This window comes from Carica papaya, chromosome 9, assembly GCF_054855325.1.
Source record: "Carica papaya isolate Zhongbai chromosome 9, ASM5485532v1, whole genome shotgun sequence".
Taxonomy (NCBI): Eukaryota; Viridiplantae; Streptophyta; class Magnoliopsida; order Brassicales; family Caricaceae; genus Carica; species Carica papaya.
The window spans coordinates 20746282-20767393 of record NC_142317.1 but is presented as its reverse complement, the minus strand read 5'-3'; the positions used below and the strand labels follow the sequence as shown (position 1 = coordinate 20767393).

Here is a 21112-nt window from a genome sequence, read left to right as displayed (position 1 = left end):
TAACAAAATGTGCTACATCTTATTGTATTTGAGGCTAGTAGACATAGTGTTGAAGATTTTGTACAGTTTTATTTACTTCAAAGTGTTCTGCTACTTTTGTAGTATGTGCTTCTCGCATCCATTGTATACGATTTGTTTTTTTTAGAACACAAAATTATGATCCTTTGTAGAGTAATCCATCTCACAATGTAAACTCCGATGATTTCTCCATTTTTACTATAATCATTATATCACTAAAATTTGGATCATATTCATACATGTTGACATATTCTTCATGTATACTTGGCTGAATCTCCATTACAACAAACAAGTAAAGTGTTGTTATTGTCGACTGAGATAGCATATCGGCCAGTTTATTTTTAGCTCATTTTTTATATTTGATGACCAAGTTAAATTATTGAAAATAGGTCATCCATTTCATGTGATAAACGTGTTGTAATTTAGACTATGTTTGAAGGTATTGAAGGCAAAATTGTGCTCAATTTCATATGTGGTAATTCCGCCAAGATCTCTTCGTTAGTTGGGGGAAGAATCCGCACGAATTGGATTTTTTTAGGAACATATCGAGAGAGAATTGGATTTGATTAGATAATATGTGGCTGGTAAACAAGGATCGATTTTTTAGCAAGGTATCATAATTTCAATGAATCATTTCTTCGAATAGGAGAAGATTATGTAAGATGATCAGTATAAACTACCGTTTCTTTATCCAAAAGACACACACGTCAATGTTTTACGGCTTGGTGTGGGGCAACAACTCTTTATCATAAGTTGGGTAGTTCTTTTGAGACCCGTGAAATAATTCGGAGTAGTTAGCAATAATTCTTCCTCCTTGCATTAGAACAAAACCATCGCATATCCAGATGCATCAGCCTTAAGTTCAAAAAGGTTTTGTAGATTTGGTAGAAGTAAAACAGACGTCTCGCATATCTTCTTTTTTAGAAGCTGAAGCGTTGCCTCACATTTCTGAGTTTAGTCAAACCATCGATTTGCCTTGTTAATTCATGTAAGGAAGCGACTATCATAGAGAAATTCTGAATAAATTTTCTAACATACTGACAAGCTCCCATAAAACTTTGAACTTCAGTGACATTTGTTGGTCAGGGTCACTCTTTAATAGTCTTTACTTTTCTTGGGTCGATTTACAATTCACCATTACCCACAACAAATCCAAGGTATAAAAATGATCTCTGTCGAAATTTACACTTCTTTTTATTAAGACGGAATTCATATTTTTTTAGCAATTCAAATACCTTTCTCAAATGATCTAAGTGTTCCTCTTAAGTACGGTTGTAGATGAGAATGTCATCAAGATAAACACACTGACAAATTGATCAATGAAAGATCGCTAGACATCATTCATCAATTGCATAAATGTAGCAAAAGCATTACAAAGTTCAAATGACATGACTAGCCACTCAAACAAACCTTGTCTTGTCTTAAAAGTTATCTTCTAAGTATCTTCTTCTTGGATTCACACTTGATGGTAACCAAATTTTCAATCCAACTTTATAAAATAATAGACATGCTTTAATTAATATAGAAGATCATCTATTCTAGGAAGAGGGTATTGGTTCTTCACTGTGATTTTGTTCAAGGTGCAGTAATCAATACACATATGCCAACTACCATCTTTTTTAGAAACAAGAACCACTGGTGATCCACAAGGTGAATTGCTTGGGTTTATAACACCACTCTTAAGCAAGTCAGACACTTGCTTCTTTATTTCTCCATTCTTTACTATAGAATATTGATACATGCTTAAATTCGAAAGCAAAGAATCTGAGATGAGTTGAATCTCGCATTCCACTTTTCTGCTTTGATGATAGACCTTATTCTTCAGAAAATAGATCAAGAAATTCTCTGCACAACTTTGTTATCTCTTTTTTTTATTATTTTGAGATAGCTTAGTGATAGTCACGTGAGTTGGATTAACAATATTGATTGCTTTTGTGCATTCTTCATCTTTAGAAAATCATATAAATAGTAATACAAACTTCTCTGATGAGTTAATCATCCGTTTGGCTTGACATGTCACTAATATATGTCATCTTTTCATCAGAAAAAAGATATTTCCTTCCTTCTTTAGTAAACTGAATTCTTTGAGCTTGCCAATAATAAATATCATCTTGGTCCTATAAATAAGGACTTTCAAGTATTACCTGACATATATCAAGGGGGACTATATCACATGTCACTTCATCGATAAACTGATTGGTAACAACAAATTAAAAAATACATTGTTGATTGAATTAAAGCCCTACATTTTTGTGAATCTAACCTAACGGGTACGGTTTAGGGTGAGGGATTGTGGACAATCCTAACTTTTGCACCCATTGCTCATAGATGAGATTTCTTTAACTTCCATTATCCACCACGATAGTAATCACCTCTTGCTTTACTTGAATTTTTAGGACAAACAACTCCTCTCGTTTGTCATGCTTGGTAAGTGACTTTGAGTCCATAATTTTTTGGCATTGCCATTAGAGATAAGTTTGGATATGCTCTTTGAATCTGATTAACTACTATAGGTTCATTATCATAGGTTGTTGTTGCCATAGTTTTACCCTTTGGTTTTTTCTTTAGGTTTAACTCTGGGTGCAACTTCCAACATTTCTCTTTTGTATGACCATCAATCTTACAGTGGTCGCGATACCTTCTAAAACTTGATGTTGAAGATGAAGGCAATAAGGTTGAAGTAGCCTTCTTAAACTTTTTTTTTGTTTTGAAGAGCCTGATTTTAAGCCTTTAAAGGATTGCTCGTTACAACTATTTTTCTTTTCAATGGTCATAGCTATCGTACTTAAGCTAGACACATCGTTTGGTTTATAAAATGAGATTTCGGTACTTATATGTGGCATTAGTCCTGAGGTATATTTCATGAACGTCTTAGATGAATCCATCAAAACTCCTAATGCTACAATTAGGCATCTAAACTCAGTGGTATATTCTTGTATTGATTGGTCTCGCTTTTGGCATAGGTTGTGCCATCGCCTCCATTAATCTTCTTGGTAACCCATTGGATAAAATTCTTTTCAGATGAGATCTAGAAAGTTATCCCAAGTAATTTCTTCACCCTTGTGGGTTTGTATATGTGAATTTCACTATGCTAAGGCATGACTTGTCATTTTTAGTCTTGTCAATGAGATCTTGTCTTCACTGCTATACCTATATAAGATAAAGTAAGTCTCTAACTGATTAATCCGAGAATCTAATTTCTCAGCATCAATTGAACTATCATACGATGGAATATCGATTTTTGCCTCCACCTTAAAAGGTCTTGGCAGCCTCTCTTCTTCCTCTTCTTGAGGAGATTAATCTTTTTTTCTTTTTTCCTAAACTCGGACCGGAACTTTTAATATCCCCCTAGAGTTTTTATCAAAATCATCACGAGATTGATCCTCTATCTAAAACATAATTTTTGCCATCTATTCAGATAGACTAGCAATTTGTTTGGTCAAGTCGACTACAATAGAGTCGTGTGCCATTATAACAGACTCAAAACATGTTTTTCTTTTTGAGGATCTTCAGTGAACATTGAGAATAGAAATCGATTCTCCTATCTTCTTATAACCACTTCTAGTATTAACTATATACAGGTGAGATCATAATGCTCTGATACCAATATGATCCGTATGAGAGTGATAAAACTTTACAACTCTCAAACAGATATTAATTGAAAATAGAGAGAAAATTTATCTTTGAAGAAGATAAGATAATTTTCATTCTTTTCTACTTTAATTCTTATAATAAAATCTTCTTATATAGTTTTGAGGAGCTTATAAAAATAACACATATACTAAAATAAGTAAATCATAAAAATAACATATAAATTAATATTCTCTCATTTTTTTTAGTAAATTAATTAAAATTATTAATATATTTTTAAACTTTAGCTAAAAATAGAAAAAAGATAATAATAATAATAATAATAATAATAAAAGATCATCCTTAATCATCTTTTCGACCATCCCCTCGTTTTAAGGTATGGTCTTATGGACAACATGCTTCATAGTGACATTTGACTTTGTGCAAACGTATTGAATGGAAAACATAGCTAGTTACTATCGAAAATCTCTTTCGAACTTGGTAAAAAGTGAATCAAAATATTTATAGTATTTGTTTTACAAATATTATGAGAGTCATGTCTAGATTTAAGCATTATGTCATTTATCCATGCATCTGTATGGGATAATAAAAAAGAAAGACTAAATATGGATAATAATTAGATGATAAGTTATGCAGGTAGTTCACATGTCAGATTCGTGTTACTGTTATATTATTAATGGGTTAGGTTATGCTCTTTTAATTTGTAGAGCTCATGGCATCGTCCAAAATTGCTTCACACACGCACACACACTAATACACCCACATTTACAGATAACATGTAGATGTAAGTTCAAAATGATGCTTAATCTTAATGAAAAATGATGTATGGTGTTATACATCACCAAGTGTTTGGAAGGAACACCGTAAAATACATGCAAAAGATTTTTAAAACCCGAAACAGTTGGCAAGTTAAGAAATGAAGATGGTGTATATGTTTAATGGCGTTGTTTTTGCAGCTGGACATGTTTGATCCCACTGAGAGTTGACACAAGTAGTGCAAGAATCTAATTTATGTATATGTTTGAAAACTAAGCAAAAACTGATTGGAAGATGTAAACCTCACTTAGATGTGACATGAGAATGAAGTAACCTTGTGATCACATGTAAAGGTGATAACCCTAAGAATCTGCATTGTTAGAATTTTGTTGTATTGATCTCTTGCTTCCTTGCTCTATGTGTGCATTGTTAGAATTTATATGTGTCAATTTCTCATTTCTTGAGAACATATAACAACCACTTTCTTGCTTTGTGTTATACAATGAATATGATTGTTATAGTTATATAAATAATAATATAAATATTGTTTTATGTGAATAAAGTTATGTGAAAATAAAGAAATTTTTTATAAAAATATAAAAAAAATTATCATATTTTACTTTTTGGTGAAAGGTTTGCATGATGTATGAGATGTGAGGAAAGAATATGTAATTAAGAGTTTTTATCATGTATAATTCTAAAGTCTATAACCAACAAAAAATAAGTCATATAGAAATATAATTATGCTTATATTATATTTTTATAATTAAAATATTTAAATAAATAATTATTATATATTATTACATTAAATAAATAAATAATTCACATTATTTTTATTTTAATATATTCAGAATTATTTTTATATAATAAAATAAATAAATAATTGTTATATATGTTATTATATTTAATAAAAAATTACTTTTAAAAAATAAGGAATTTACACATATGTTAATTCTCACTAATCTTTATATATTCATTATTTATTGGTACTCAAAGTTTAAAGTTTTTATAAAAAAATAGATATAAAATAAAAATTGGATGTAGAAATTATTGGTTGGTAGATTATTCGTAGAGTGGCTAGTATTTTATAGTTATGCAATAGGAAATTGCAACTATGTTTCATTCCCTTTAAGAATGGATAAAGTAGCATCGGTTGGGAAGAATATATTACTAAATGGTTCAATTACATAAAAGAAGGGGTCTTGGAAGAGGAGGGTTTTCTTCAACAGCAAAAATCCAAGTGGTATGAGCCCCTTTAAAAGTCTTGGTGCCATGGTTATTCGAATTTTTGGGGAAGTAATTCGGTGAATTGGTGCAAGTTGACGATAGTAATATCCATATTATATAACAACAACGACATTTGACTATTAAAATTCCTTAGCGAAGACAAGTTCCATATTGCCCTGCATCTTGGTGGATAGTGGACTAGTGTGTTTGGGCCTCTATGTGTTGTCGAAGACGATAAACAATGATCTCATTCCTACGGATAGCTTCATGGAATCTCGAAAGTTTAAGTAGATAAAAAGATCATGGAGGAGGTTATGTAAAAACAGTTTTCAATTAATGCTTCAATTAATGTTAAATTTTATAGTTATCTATTTTAAGTGAAGTTGTCCACATTATGGAATTTCTTCTTGAAACCCTTGCAATTTCTTTCCTTTGCTGAGGTAGTGCACCTCAGTATTATGAGCGAATTCTAAAAAAAAAAAGAAAAGATAAGAATTGATTGTTCATTCTCAATGAAGAAAAAGAGAAGAAACTTAAAGGTTAATGCTAAAATATCAGCTTGTAAGGAGGCCTAGGTGTAAGTAAGTGTAATGCCTGTTATTTAGGATTTAGATACTTCTCTAGAGAGTGAGGATGATGTGTTGTTTGATAGAATAAAAATGAGGAAAAAGGGATGATGATTACACATAGCAAGAGGATATAAGATTATCGGACTTGGTGGCTACTGTTGACGCAGGGTAGAGCAGGATGACTCCACAAATCGAAAACACCACAATCATGAACCTACTATATTTAGTAATTCAACTTAAATACTGAAAATAAATCCTCCCTATTGGAATCACAATCGACGTATTGAATGCGTATCCAAGTAACTAGGAAATAAAAAGAAAAGAAAAACATGTCACGACTTACTTGATAAGTAGTTCCTGATTTTCCACTCAACAAAGCAGTTTGAAGCTCTTCACTTAAAGATTCTTGAAGAACTTGAAAAATTAATAGAGCTAATTAAGCAAAAAGTTCGATTTTATTTACAACCTATGCATAAACTCTTTTATATAGGTTTTCCTAGAATAATTCTAATCGAATGCAAACATTTAGAAATTAATAAAATAATTAACAGATAGAGTACTATCCTAATATTAGGATAGAATAAATAATAAAATAAAAGCCTAACCTAATCCTAGACTGTATAAAATAATTAATAATAAATTACTCTTTATCTTAATTAAATGGATAATCTTTTTTCTTCGTTTTTAGCCAATAAGATTAGCTCGTCTCATGATGGCATTATGCTTCTTTGATGGAATTAAACTCATGTGAAAAATTAAAAGAAAAAGTCCTCTCCGAGTATTAGAACTCTAGGCGCACCGTACCTCTTCGGGATGAACTTTTGGCCACTTTAATCTTCCATTTTCCACAAAAATCTTCCCATGCAGAATCCTTGTTAAATCCAATCACATGTGCTGAAATTAAAAACCAAATTTCCAACTCACCAATCCAAATCGCAAAGGAGGCAAAAAATAGGCAGTTGGGCCCTTCACGGGTGTATGTCACCAGCATGAGCAAGTTTTATGGATCTGCTTTTACACGTGCCTTCCTGGGCCTGCACAAGTAGTTTGAATTTATAGCCTTTAAGGGAAATGGACTTTGAGCTTAGTGAAGGCCTCTTTTGCTTCGATGTTATTTTGGGCTTCTCCCGTGGCCCTTTCTGCTGGATGCACAGGCTGCCCTTTGGACGCATGCCTCCCTACTTGTGCATCCAAATCAGGTTGGGCTTCCTTGTGAACATAGGCCTCAATTTGAGCGTTCAGATTGGACTACTAGCACGCATGAGTGCCAACAAAGACGGCCTGCCTGCCTTGTGCCTGCCTGTATAGACCTAATCATACGTGTATGGGCCTCTTGCGCATTGTCTTCAAGTCGTGGTCCTTGGTGGTCGAAAGGCCATAGAGTTGGGCCTTCTTTAGCCTTTTGGATCATTCAAAAAGCCCAAGTTATGTCTTCTTCTTCAGCTTTTTGGGCGGGTTGGGTTGGAGGCCTATATGATCGACCTTGCTTGATGGCTTCAAGGATCCACTTCATACGATTCAAACATCTTCGGACCCAATCTTTGCAACTAGATGAGCAAGATTTTGCTTTCTAGATACGGGCTCGCTGTTGAGGCCTTGACTTCTTCTGAATTTTGGGCTGCATGCACAGGTCAAGCGAGTTGCCATGTGGGATCGTGCGTGACACGTGCGGGCATGACCAATTTCTTACGACTTGGCTTTGCATTTCAGATTGATTTCAAGCCTTCTTAATATCACATCAACTGCTGAAGAAAGAAAGAGATTTAAAGAATAAAGTTTTAAAAGGAAACAGATAAACCCTAATTTAAAAGAGAAATAAGACATGAACTTAAATTCTAATTGGGTAAAATTTGTAAAAAGCTTACTAAAAAATAAAATAGAAATTCAAATGAGTTTATTAAGAAAAGAAATTGAAATTAGATATTTTTGACTAAATGTAAGTATTATATTATTTAAATTAGATATTATTGACTAAATACTCTTATTTAATTCAATAAAAAAATAAAACTTTAAATATTAAAATTTGAGGAAACTATTATATTTTACTCCGTCAAAATTAAGGAGAGTTAATTAATGCTAAAACATATGTAATTTTTTCTTAAAAAAAACAATTTTATTAAAAAATTTATGAATTTTTAATTAATTAAAAATTTTTAAAGCACTCGTAAATTTTTTCTTACTAAAACTAAGTTAACTTAAACATAATTTCTAAGTACATATTTTGAATTATATCTGACTTATAATTTTTTTTAGATGTATCAAATAGGGCAAATCAGAAATTTTCGTTCTTAATTTATAATATTTTTATGATAATAAAACTTAAATACATGTTACAAAAATAATAACTAGAGATGATAACTGCATATTAAAGTAGCAAACACAAGCTTTTGTTTTTTATTTTAAAATTCTAGTCAAGACAACCCTAGTTCCTTTGATTAGAAATACCTTCAGCCTAAGAAAATAAAATGCGATCAGATCTGGTTCAATATGTCATCGTTTAGGTTTTGTTTGGATAAATTTCAGTGATGGTTAATTAATGTATAGTAATGACAGTAATTAAGTGACAATAACACAGTATTGTGATGACAAATTTTTTTTTATATTTAAATGATGTTATATTAATATATGTTAATAACATATTTTTATTTAGATAATAAGATTATATATTTGTATTTTTAATTAAATTATTAATTTACTTGTATATATTATATATAATAGTAAATAATATAAAAATAATATATAAAGAAAAAAAAAATTTATTTATCAATATAATTATATTTATATTTAAATAAATAATTATTATATACAATTAAATTAAAATTTTATATTTAATAAAATAAATAATAATTATTTATATTATTATATTAATTTAATAAATATTTAATTATTAAAAAATATATAAAATTAATTAAATTAAATAAAACTACAAAAAAATAAATAAAATATCCATCAAATATTACTAATTTAATAATTTAAAAATTTATTTTAAAATTTATAAATTAAATACCATTTATTATAATTCTATCATTTATCATAATAAAAAACAAATGGTTGCATTCAAGACCGGCTTAAAACGACGTCCAGCAGGGAGAAGATATGGCAGAGCGCTGCAGTCGTGAGAGAGGCTTGCGTTCATCGTGACGGTTCGAGCCTGAGATTGAAGTGCAAACGAGGAAGGTGTTCCACTTCGGACCAAGGAAGAGGAAAGAATCAGAGAGCAGCGGGGATTCAGTTTGTACTCTGGATATCAGAGGGTTTTAAAAGGAGAGGAGGCCGCGAGAGACGGCAGAGGAGCCTCCTCTTTTTCTTTGAGGGGGAGCTTCGGTTTTGAGGATTCGGAAGGGAGCGATTTGGAGAAAGGGAGGCCGAAGAGAGAGAGGGGACTTTGAGTTTTGAGGGAGCAAGAAATCACTCTCTACAATTGTCAGCAACATGGAGGAGAGTCTAAGGCCGAACATGGAGTCTCCAAGATTCATTTTTGACAAGGAGATCACGAATTACCAGCAGAAAATGGATTCTTTTACGGCGTCGTTCCGGAGGTCTCTCGACTCAATCAAGGACCGAGCACGAGCGACTGTTCGAAATCAAGGTTCAATCGGATGTCTCTTTTGATGGAACCAAAATCAGATTTAAATTATTTACCCTATTTTTCTTTGTTCATCTATCAGTTTGTGAGAAATTAGGGTTTCGGGAATGACATGGTGACAACAGGGTTGTAACTAGGTCTTTTACTGTGAAAATCTTAATAGTTTTCATTAGTATGGATAAGGTCACGATGTTGGTTTTTGATTTGCTTTCGCAGCAAAACTAGCCAAGATGAAAGCTGAGTTGAGAGAAGCGGAGGATGAATTTGTGAAGGTTTTAGCTGGTAGGTTTCTGCCACTCGTTTTTTAAGTTGAATTTCTTGTGATGTGACTGCGTTTCTCTGGTAAAAATTATGATGTTGTTTGTTAAATTTTTTGGTCAAGCGTGAACAAGTTAGTTCAGCTGCATTGAACTCGTTAGTTCTGCTGTAATTTATGCAATTACAGCATGCTCAAAGCCTGATAGAATAGTTTTAAAGAGCATTATGACAACTGTAGGTACACGAATTTCTTGGATCTGTGCTCTTTAAGAACTCTATGATATCTAAATACTTGCTCATGACATCTTAGGTACATACCAATAAGAGAAGCAATTGATGACTTGGAACATGTAAACTTGGTAGTCATGGGCTTAAATTTGACTTGTTTTTGGATTTTCTCAGTTCATCATAGTTTCCTTTTGAGCACCGTATCTCATTATTTCAAGATGTACTATGTTGAAGTGGATTTAACAATTGTTCTGTGATTATTTTTCTGCAATGTAAACTTGGTAGTCCTGGGCTTAAATTTGACTTGTATTTGGATTTTCTTTGTGCTTCATAGTTTCTCTTTGAGCACCATATCTCATTATTTCAAGATGTAGCGTGTTGAAGTGGATTTAACAATTGTTCCGTGACTATTTTTCTGCAATATAATGTAAGATAATATGCTCGAAGAAGTTGCCCAAAACATTCTGGAAAGCAAAATGCTGAGAAGACATGATTTTGCAATGATGCATGAGAAAGCATCTATCTTGGAAGTGTGAATGTGAATGGTTCTGGATTAGTCACCAACAGTAGCATCATATCATATAGCTGTTGGTATTTCTGGCTTCTTGTGGTAATTAAATTTCATTTGCTGTCTGGTGGTCACGAGTGAGAAAGGCTTTATTCAGGAAGTCATGCTTCGAGGAATATCACATAACATGATGTATCTGTTATTTTCTTTGTTTTTATGAGATTTGCTTTTTGGTGAAAGCAGTCATGCCTCATCTGGAACAAACTAAATATTTTCCAAATGTTTGTGGCACTTGTGAAGTGTATAGGAAATGGGGAATAGTAAAATTTTGCATAGTATCTTCAGTCTATTCTATGTTAGGTAGTGGAAGACGCATTTTAACCAACGTTTTCTCTCTCTTCTCTCTATCTTTTCGGGCCCTAAGTCAGTAATAGTTTTCGTGGTTGATTTTCGGTGATGGCCATGCTGGCCGAAATGCTAATGGGACTGAGATGTTTTCTAGTGGTGGAAAATAAATCCTTCGACGTGGTAAGTGAAGGGAGCGGGGGTGAGAGTGTACAAGAATGGTAGGGGTTATCGTAAATCATTATTTTTCCAGAAGGAAGATCTGGAGTGGTTGCTTCAGAGCCTTAGGGCGTTTGGGTGGGAGAAAAGTGAAGGTGTATGGGAGAGATGTCACCAAAGCAGCTGGAGGACGCTTTGGATGTCTCTAGGAGGTAACAAGTGCGGTAAATTTTTTATGTTCTCGGAAGACAAGGAGGAGTCGAGAAGGTATTTAAATAAAATCATTCTTCTGGAGGGTGATAAGGCAGATGGCTGAGGGTAGTTTATGGAAATAGTCCATGTGGTGGCGAATATTGAGTTGGTTCCTCTGATTTAGCTAAAATGAAAGGAAGGAAACTTGGGCTTGATGTGTGTATAGGGGCTCCGGTAGTATGGGTGATAAGATGTCCGGATTGTACGGCGGACTGGGGAGTTCGGCTGGAAAGGAGGAGGCGACCTTTGCGGAGGTGATGAGTAAGAAGGAGATGAATGGTAATCGGGTGGGGCAAGTAGTGTTTCTGCCCATCTATTCGACCCACTTATAATGGGTTGAGAAAGATTCAAAGCAAGAAATTTTCGTGGGCTGAAAAAGGAAAGTGGGTAGATCAACCGGGGCCCAGTCAAAGGAAGCGGGTTTGGAAATTCTGGCGACCCAAATCGACTCAACTCAACAAGCTCAAATTTATAATAAAGGAAAAGGAGAAGGGGGCAGAGCGGGGTGACGAAAGTTTTAAGTCGACTAAGGAGAGGATGGCTAGGGTTCTAGAAAGTGAACGGATGGAAGCCTCGATAGGGCTGTTGGGGGATGAGAAAGATGTCGAAGCTGATATGGACGAAGGTACGTATGTAGATTTTGTTATCTTTGAGGAGAGTTTCGACATTGGAGAGGCGGGTGATGTGGATGGGTTCACTCGTATGGACAAAGCTTTATCTATTTCTTTGATGAATGTTTCGCATGATGGTGTGAAGACCGTTCCGGGGTATGAGGATGATGATGTGCTGGATGTAACTCCCATCCGATTTGAAAGCCCACCATGTTTGGTCGAGGAAGTGGAGGAGAAATTAAAGGAGCAGTATTCTGCGTGGGTAAAAAAAAAAACTTCATGAAGTTGAGTAAATTTTTTGGCACGTCTTTTGATGAGTTTGAACACAGGGTGCTTAGTTTGTTGGAGGAAATTGAAACTAGACACACGATGGCAGAGGGGGAGAGAAAAAATGAAAAGAAGAAGGGAAAGAAAACAAGGGAGGGGGGAAGCAGAGAGTTGAAATGACTGGAGTGGTCACTTAAGGAGGAAGAAAAAAAATGCAGAAGGGGGAAGGGGAGTTAGTCAATTAAGTTTAACTTATGATTGGAAAAACAATATCATGGAATGTGAGGGGAGTGAATGATAAGGAAAAAGAGAGGAATTATTAAGGGGTGTTTGAGTAGATGGAAGCCGAGGATTGTCTGTTGCAAGAAACTAAAATGGATGAGATTAATAGTGGGGTAATCAGTAGTCTGTGGGGTGCCAAGAAGGTGGGCTGGAAGTTTTTACCAGCTGTTGGGGCGGCCGGGGGAATTCTGGTGCTGTGGGAAAATGAAAAATACAATTGTAAAGAGTATGTGGTTGGCCGGGTTTCTCTGTCTGTGTTATTGGAAAATTGTAGTAGTGGCGAACAAAGAGGAAAAAGAGAAGTTATGGGATGAATTATTACGCTGTAAAAGAAGATGGGGGGAGAGATGGGTGGTTGGGGAGGATGTCAATATGATTTTGCACATGAGGGAAAGAACGGGGACAAGTACGAGTCCTGGAGAGATTGAAGAGTTTAGAGATGATCAATAAACTTGATTTGGTGGATTTGCCACTTGGAGGTGGGAAGTGGATGTGCTCAAACTCTAGGGATATACCTTCTCGGTTGAGAATTGACCATTTTTTAATATCTAACAGTTTATTGTTATAGCTTGCAGGATTAAGGCAGAAGGTTTTGTGCAGGCCTACTTTGGACTACTTCCCAATATGCCTTATCCCTGATGGCATTATTTGGAGACCATGTCCTTTTAGGCTTGATAATAAATGGTTGAAGGTGGAGGGTTTTAGGAGCATGGTTGGTAGGGTGTGGGGGTAGAATAGTGTGAGGGGTATGGCGAGTTTCATCTTTGGTGCGAAATTAAAAGTTTTGGAGGAAATTAAAAAATGGGCTAGCGAGGAGGAAGGGAAGATAGAAAGGAGAGTTAGTGATAATTTCAAGGAGTTAACGAAGTTAGATAGTAAAGATGCTGTGGAGGGGTTAGACGAAGAGGATCGGGCTAGGAGGGAGGCTATTAAGGGTGAAATTGCAACCTTTATGAATATGGAAGCGATTTCATGGAGACAGAAAGCTAGAGAGAAGTGGCTGAAGGAAAGAGATAGGAATACAAAATATTTCCATAGTTTAGCTAATTTCAGAAGAAAAAATAATTATGTGGAAGAACTTATCATGAATGGTGTGTCGGTTAAGGGAAACAAAGCTATGAGGGAGGGAGGGAGCTAAATCCTATTCCAGAAGCTGTTCAATGAGGAGGAGGATGTTAGACCAAGTCTTGAGGGGTTAGACTTTAAGCAGTTAAGGGAAGAGAGTAGAATGGGGTTGGAGGTTCCTTTCACTGATGAGGAGATTAGGGGCTGTCTTGAGGAGTGTAATGGGGAGAAAGCACGGGGACCTAATGGTTTTAATTTAACATTTTATAAAGTGTTTTGGGAGGTGATAAAGGAGGTGGTGGCTGTTTTTAATGATTTCCACAGAACGGGTTCTTTTGTTCATTCAATCAATTCAACATTTTTGGTTATTATCCCTAAGGTGGTATAAAAACATTAAAGATTTCAGACCTATTAATCTTGTTGGCAACATTTATAAGCTCATATCTAAAGTGTTAGCGAGAAGTATGTCTAAGGTGCTTGGGGAGGTCATTGGGGAAAATCAGAATGCTCTTGTGGAGGACAGACAAATCTTAGACGCTGTGATGATGGCTAATGAGATTGTTGATGAGTTACTTGGTCAGAAAAAATGGGGTGTTATTTGTAAAATTGATATGGAAAAGACTTACGACCATGTTAATTGGGGGTTTGTGAATTACATGTTGGGTAGATTGGGGTTTGGGAGCAAATGAAGAAAATGGGTTACGAGTTGCATTTTTACCACTTCTTTGGCCGTTTTGGTTAACGGTGGGCCTTCAAAATTCTTTAAGGCGTCAAGAGGGCTTCAATAGGGAGATCCTTTATCACCTTTACTTTTTATTACGGTTATGCAAGCTTTTAGTAAAATGATGGTTAGGGTAGGGGAGTTGAGAGTATTGAATAGTGTTGAGGTGGGGAGTGGGGTTTCAAGGGTGAAGATGTCGCATCTTTTCTTTGCGGATGATGCATTGATTTTCTGTGAACCGTGTATTCAGGCTTTGCTTCATTTGAGATGTATTCTCCTTTGTTTTCAGATGGTGTTTGGACTTAAGATTAATATGGGAAAAACGAATTAATTAGAATTGGTGGTGGGGGAGACGCGAGGAGGCTGGCTACTGTTTTGGGGTGTAAAGTTTCGTCTCTTCCGATTAAATACTTGGGTTTACTACTTGGTGCCGGTTATATAAACGTCATGACTTGGGATCCTATTGTGGAGTTGTTTGAGAGGAGGTTGGCGGGTTGGAAAAGAAACTATTTGTCAAAAGGTGGTAGACTCACTTTAATCAAAAGTGCCTTTGCTAATCTACCAATTTATTACCTCTCCATATTAACCATTCCGGCAAGTATTGCTATAAAACTTGAAAAGATCCAGTGTAGGTTTCTATGGGGTGACGATGAGGGAGATAGAAAATATCATCTTGTTAGATGGGAGGAGGTTAAGAAAAGTGTGGGGGAGGGGGGTTTGGGATTAAGATCCATTATAGATATGAACAATGCTCTTCATGGGAAGTGGTTATGAAGATTCCTCACTGAGAAGGATAGGTTGTGGAGAAGGGTGATTGAGGTGAGATGGGGGGGTTGGGAGAAGGAGAGGGGTAGGAGGGAGAGGTTCAAACCACATGTTAAGAGTCTTTGGAGAAGGATGAGGGACGGCAGAAAAAAATTTATGAGCTGTGTGGGTGGAAGGTGGGGAAGGGGGAGGAGGTTAGCTTTTGGCAGGATGAGTGGGTCGGTGATTTCAAATTAAATGATAGATTTCCTAGAATTTTTGCAATTGCAAGTGATAAGGAGGCGAAGGTGGAGAAGTTTTTTGGTGGAGGGGATGGTGATAAAAAATGGTGTGTTAAAGTTTTGAGGAATCTGCATGATTGGGAGATTGAGGAATACAAGAACCTTCTGCTCTGTTTAGACAAAATTAAACTGACTAGAAAAAATGATGAGAGAATTTGGAAGTTGGATATTAATAGGGGTTTTCGGTTAAGTCGTTTTTCTACAGTTTGTGCAAAAGAGTTGGTGATCGGAACATGAATGCACCTTTCAAGCTAATTTGGAAAGCTAAGGCGCCCCCTAGAATGGCATTTTTTACTTGGAGGCGGTGAGAGATAGCATTTTGACTATTGACATGTTAAAAAGGAAAGGAAACATTATGGTGAATAGATGCTACTTTTGTAAAGCTGAAGAGGAATCTTGTTATCATTTATTGTTGGGCTGTCCAGTAATTAACAGCATTTGGGCAATGGTTTTTGGGCTGCTGAATTTGTTTTGGGTTAGAGCTGGTAATGTAAGTGGGGAACTTTAGGTTTGGGCGGAATATTGTAAAAATAATAGGTATAGATTTCTTATACTCCTTACCATTTTTTGGATTGTGTGGAAGGAAGAAATGCGAGGGCATTGAAACTAATATTGTAAACATTAGAGATAGATGGTTTCATACTTTTGGATCTATCTTATTAGGTCGTGATGTGCATGATGGGAAGACATTGGATTAGTTATGGACCATTTGATAGATATGTAACTATTTTGTATACGGGTGGTACCCGGTACTTTGTGAATAAAATTTCTTTCTTTTATTTTAAAAAAAATGTTAGGTAGTGGAAGACAGACTATTTATTTCCTCTAAAGCTGATAATAGCAGTTGATCAATTGTTTATCATTCCTTTACTTTCTTTCCTATGAAACAAAACGAGTCTATATGTCGGCTGGCCGTTGTGGCATCACATGCATTTAATTGAAGAAAGTGAGGGCTAAGAACTAACTGACTCCTCATGATCTTCATTCTCGCAATTCTATATATAAAGTTAGTTGTATTTTGTGGATCTCACAATCAGTTATCTGGTTGAAGACACGGTATAACATTTACTGTAAGCCTTTGCGTTGGTAACTTGTGCAAAACTATTATAATTCAGAAAATCTGTTATATAACTTACATTACTTGTCAGAAATGAGGAGTCCATTTAACATAGCATATCTTTGCTTTTTGTCAATCCACTCTGTTACAAGTTTCACAACTTCACTTTGGAAGCACAGACGGATCATGCTTTTATTTATTCTAGTATTGTTTTCTTTTCTGTTTATGTATAGTGAAGACCCGTAAAGAGGCCAAGCAGATGGCAGCAAGGGACTCCCTTTCTGCAATAACAGCTAGAATAGAAGAACTTAAAAGAACTTTGCAGTTGCAGAGGGCAAGTAGGGATCGCCATGCTGAAATTATGTCTCAAGAATCTCTTGGTAACCTTTTGTTGTGTCAATAAATCTTCATTGGCTTATGCAGCTTAACGTTTTCTTCACTGAAAATTCTATTAAGATTTGAATATTTATATTACCTTGAAGCCTACTTTAAAAGAACAATTTTTTTAAATTTTTTTTTAAGTTAAGAAAAATATTTGTTTGTGCATCTGTCAGCAAAAATTAGTTTATTTAATTAGAGGTGATGGATGCCAATTGTGGATGGGCTCAAGGATGTGCCCCTTCAGTCGCGATGCTTAAAATTTTGAATTTATTCATAAATGCTGCATTTCTGAAAAAGAACCACTAATACAATTTGTTATGTATTTTACTTCCATCATCCTGGCTAACACATTGCCTCTGTTTGTCAAGTCTTCTTCAATCTAGCTAGCGTTCTTTTGAGCATGTAATGTCTGTATATTCTTTAATCTTTCTTATGAGAAAGACTCAGCTTAATTTTGATTCTTTTTCATTGTTCTGATAAATATTTTTTTATGCTGTTCCACACTCCACCATGCATACAACTAATAATGCTGGTTTTTCTTTGGGTGACATTTCATAGCTTTGGCGGCATTAGAAGAAAAGGCAAGCCAAGACATTGAAAATAAAGCAGACGCTCAGGATTGTATTTTGTGGTACAATCGGGTTCTTGGTCTTCAGATTGAGGGAGGACATGGTAATTAAACTATTTTTGATATTTGATATTTCATTATCATTTTCTTCCGAGAGTCATTTCAGGATTGCTCTCTGTTTATGTAGGAGTCAGATTCAATTTCACTGATATTAATCCCCAAAATCCAAAAGAAGAGTATTTTTTCACAGTTCGCCATGCAAATGATACCTATACCTGTAAGTATTATATTTTTGTTAGTATTAATTTTCTCCATTTTAATACAGTACTATGTTCTAGTAATAGTTATATCTTCAACTTTTCAGTATTGGATTGTGCTCCCCACGTAAATGATATCAAAGAACTGATTCAAGAATTAAATGGTACCAATGGCTTATTCAGATTTGTAAGGATCATGAGAGAGAAGTTTCAGGAAGTTGCAGAACATGGTAAAAAATCTCATCACTTGCATTTGTTTACTCTTTATTCAGCATGCTTTAAAGATGCCATCCAAGCCTCGGAGGCTGTGACAATATCATTATACAGAAAACCAAAATTATCAGCTCAAAGCTAATGAAAGATAAATTGAAGGAAAGAGAACAATCTTCTCTGGTTGAATGCAAACCAATTCCTCTGGAAGTGAGTATTAAATTTCTAGGGTTTTGACTCTTTTCCGGGAACCATGAAATGTCAATAATTTGTATTTCTCTTAAGAAAAAAGACAAACGAACCAGACTTCCAGGAACTGGGTACTTTTATTGCAACAATCTCAAAGCAATTACTAATATAAAGCCCCAAAAGAAAATGATAATACTGCATTCATTTTCCATAAGAAAAGCATTCATTTCCCTGTGTCCCTTGTAGTTGACAGTTGGTATTATGGATATCTGGTTCATCTCAAAGGAGTTTGAAATTTGTTCCTTTACCTACCCAAGTAATTTCTGATAGTACCTGCCAGATAGACTTGGTAGTTCGAGACATGACTGGCATGTAACAGTGTCTTGTAACTTTGTGCAGCCATGAATTTACTTATGTTAATTTACTTGTGATAAGATTTATGTTTTGTTTAACTCATATTTTATACTCATCAGGTATACAACCCCAAACAAGAACTACTCAGCAAGACGTTTCAACAATCTCTCTTTCTGCTCCAGTGTTGTCAGTTTCTTCTGACAAAAGTACATCTCCAGCTGAAAGAAGTGAGTGTCAGATTCCATGTGAACCAAATAAGCAACTTAAGATAGTCAACCGTGGAAGAGGAGCAACATCGGCAATTTTATCTCCTGGATCTATATCATCTCTTCAACAATCCCCTCGTTTTAAGGTATGGTCTTATTGACAACATGCTTCATAGTGGCATTTAACTTTGTGCAAATGTACTGAATGGAAAGCATAGCTAGTTACTATTGAAAGTCTCTTTAGAACTTGGTAAAAAGTGAATCAAAATGTTTGTAGTATTTGTTTTACAAATATTTTGAGAGTCATGTCTAGATTTAAGCATTATGTCATCTATCCATGCATCTATATGGGATAATAAAATAGAAAAACTGAGTATGGATAGAATTGGATGATAAGTTGTGCAGGTAGTTCACATGTCAGATCCGTGTTCCTGTTATATTACTAATGGGTTAGGTTATGCTCTTTTAATTTGTAGAGCTCATGGCTTCGTCCAAAATTGCTTCACACATGCACACACGCACTAATGCACCCACATTTGCAGATAACATGTAGATGTAAGTTCAAAATGATGCTTAATCTTGATAAAAAATGATGTATGGTGTTATGCATCACCGAAGGAACACCGTAAAATACATGCTAAAGATTTTTAAAACCTGAAACATGTGGCGGGTTAAGAAATGAAGATGTGTATATGTTTGATGGCGATGTTTCTGCAGCTGGACATATTTGATCCCACTAAGAGTTGACACAGGTGGTGCAAGAATCTGAGTTGTGTATATGTTTGGAAACTAAGCAAAAACTGATTGGAAGATGTAAACCCCACTTAGATGTGACATGAGAATGAAGTAACATTGGATGACATGTAAAGGTGATAACCCCAAGATTCTGCGTTGTTGAACGTTAGTGCTTTTGGTTGTATTGATCTCTTCCTTCCTTGCTGTGTGCAGGCGATGAATATTTATATATTGATCTATTACTTTCTTGCACTCAGTTGATGAATATTTATGTGCATAATTTTTAAAGTTCTTGAAAATGGCTGTTCATTTCTTGAATTTACATGTGTAAATTTGTTATTTTTTGAATCAATTTTGTATTGATAACATATAACAACTACATTCTTGCTGTGGTATGCAATGAATATGATTGTTATAGTTATATAAATAATAATATATTCTTTTATGTGAATAAGATTATTTGAAAATAAAGAAATTTCTGATAAAAATATAAAAAAGTTATCATATTTTAGTTTTTGGTGATTTGCACAATGAATGAATTGTGAGGAAAGAATATGTAATTAAGAGTTTTTATCATGTATAATTTGAGTTTGTAACCAACTAAAAATAAGTCATATAGAAATATTATGATGCTTATATTTTATTTTTATAATTAAAATATTAAAATAGATAATTATTATATATTATCATATTAAATTATTACATTAAATAAATAAATAATTTGCGTTATTTTTATTATAATATATTCAGTTATTTTTATACTATAAAGATAAATAGATAATTATTATATATAATATTATATTTAACATAAAATTACTTTTAAAAAATAAGCAATTTATACTTGTGTTAATTCTCACTAATTCTTATATACATATATATATATATGTATTAATATATTGATTATTTATTGATATTCAAAGTACAAATTTTTCATTATAAAAAAGATGATGTAAAATAGAAATTTTTAGAGAAGAATTTGGATGTGGAAATTATTGGTTGTCCTACTATTGTTTCCTTTCCTCCAAAAATGTGTGTAGTAGTGTCGGTAGAGAATATTTTTTGCTAAATTGTTTAATTATTGTAAATTTTCTAAGCTTAAAACTCAAGAATTTTGCATAAAATCTGTAGGAAAGTAGGATTGAAGCTTACCTGAAGATGGAAATGTCGAGAGAACAAAACCCTAGCTGAGCTCCTTTATTTTTGAATGAAGAAGGAGACTTGCATTAACATCTTTTTGCTATTTATACCACTCTTGAAACCCTAAAGGAAAATGATGTCGTTTATGTAATTATATGTATATATACACATGTGACACATTGTAACAACCCAAATTTTCAAAAGTAAATATGAGTTGTTATCTTTTATTCATTTATCAAAATAAGTAATAACATTTATTTATTTATGTCATAATTATCATTTTCTCAATTAATTTTAACATAATTCAATTATGATATACTATAAAATATTATAGCATTTCTAGAACATTTAAAACTTAAGTAGAGAGATAACATCTTAAAATTTGAAAGATCAAATTTACAAAAACAATGTTTTTTTCTTCCTTTATTCCCTTTACACAAGATTTTACAGTCTCGATGGTCCTTTGGCTTGGTCTTGCTTTCTCTGTTCCAAAATTAAAAAAAATAAGTGAGTCATCAGATGCTCAGTA

The 21112-nt window shown here is 34.1% G+C and overlaps 1 protein-coding gene across 2 annotated transcripts; it reads left to right on the top strand.

Moving 5' to 3' along the window:
• Positions 1–9204: 9204 nt before the first annotated feature.
• On the top strand, positions 9205–19698 carry LOC110808028 (kinetochore protein SPC25 homolog). 2 transcript variants are annotated; one of them, XM_022033353.2, is made up of 8 exons: positions 9205–9750; positions 9964–10029; positions 16780–16926; positions 17486–17599; positions 17683–17772; positions 17860–17982; positions 18625–18857; positions 19429–19698. In XM_022033353.2, the coding sequence occupies exons 1-8, from the start codon at positions 9594–9596 to the stop codon at positions 19456–19458; spliced, it is 960 nt and encodes a 319-aa protein (XP_021889045.2). In that variant the 5' UTR covers positions 9205–9593; the 3' UTR covers positions 19459–19698. The 2 variants fall into 2 exon arrangements, with proteins under 2 accessions (XP_021889045.2, XP_088067210.1); XM_088211084.1 differs by having other exon boundaries at positions 19388–19698.
• Positions 19699–21112: the final 1414 nt, after the last annotated feature.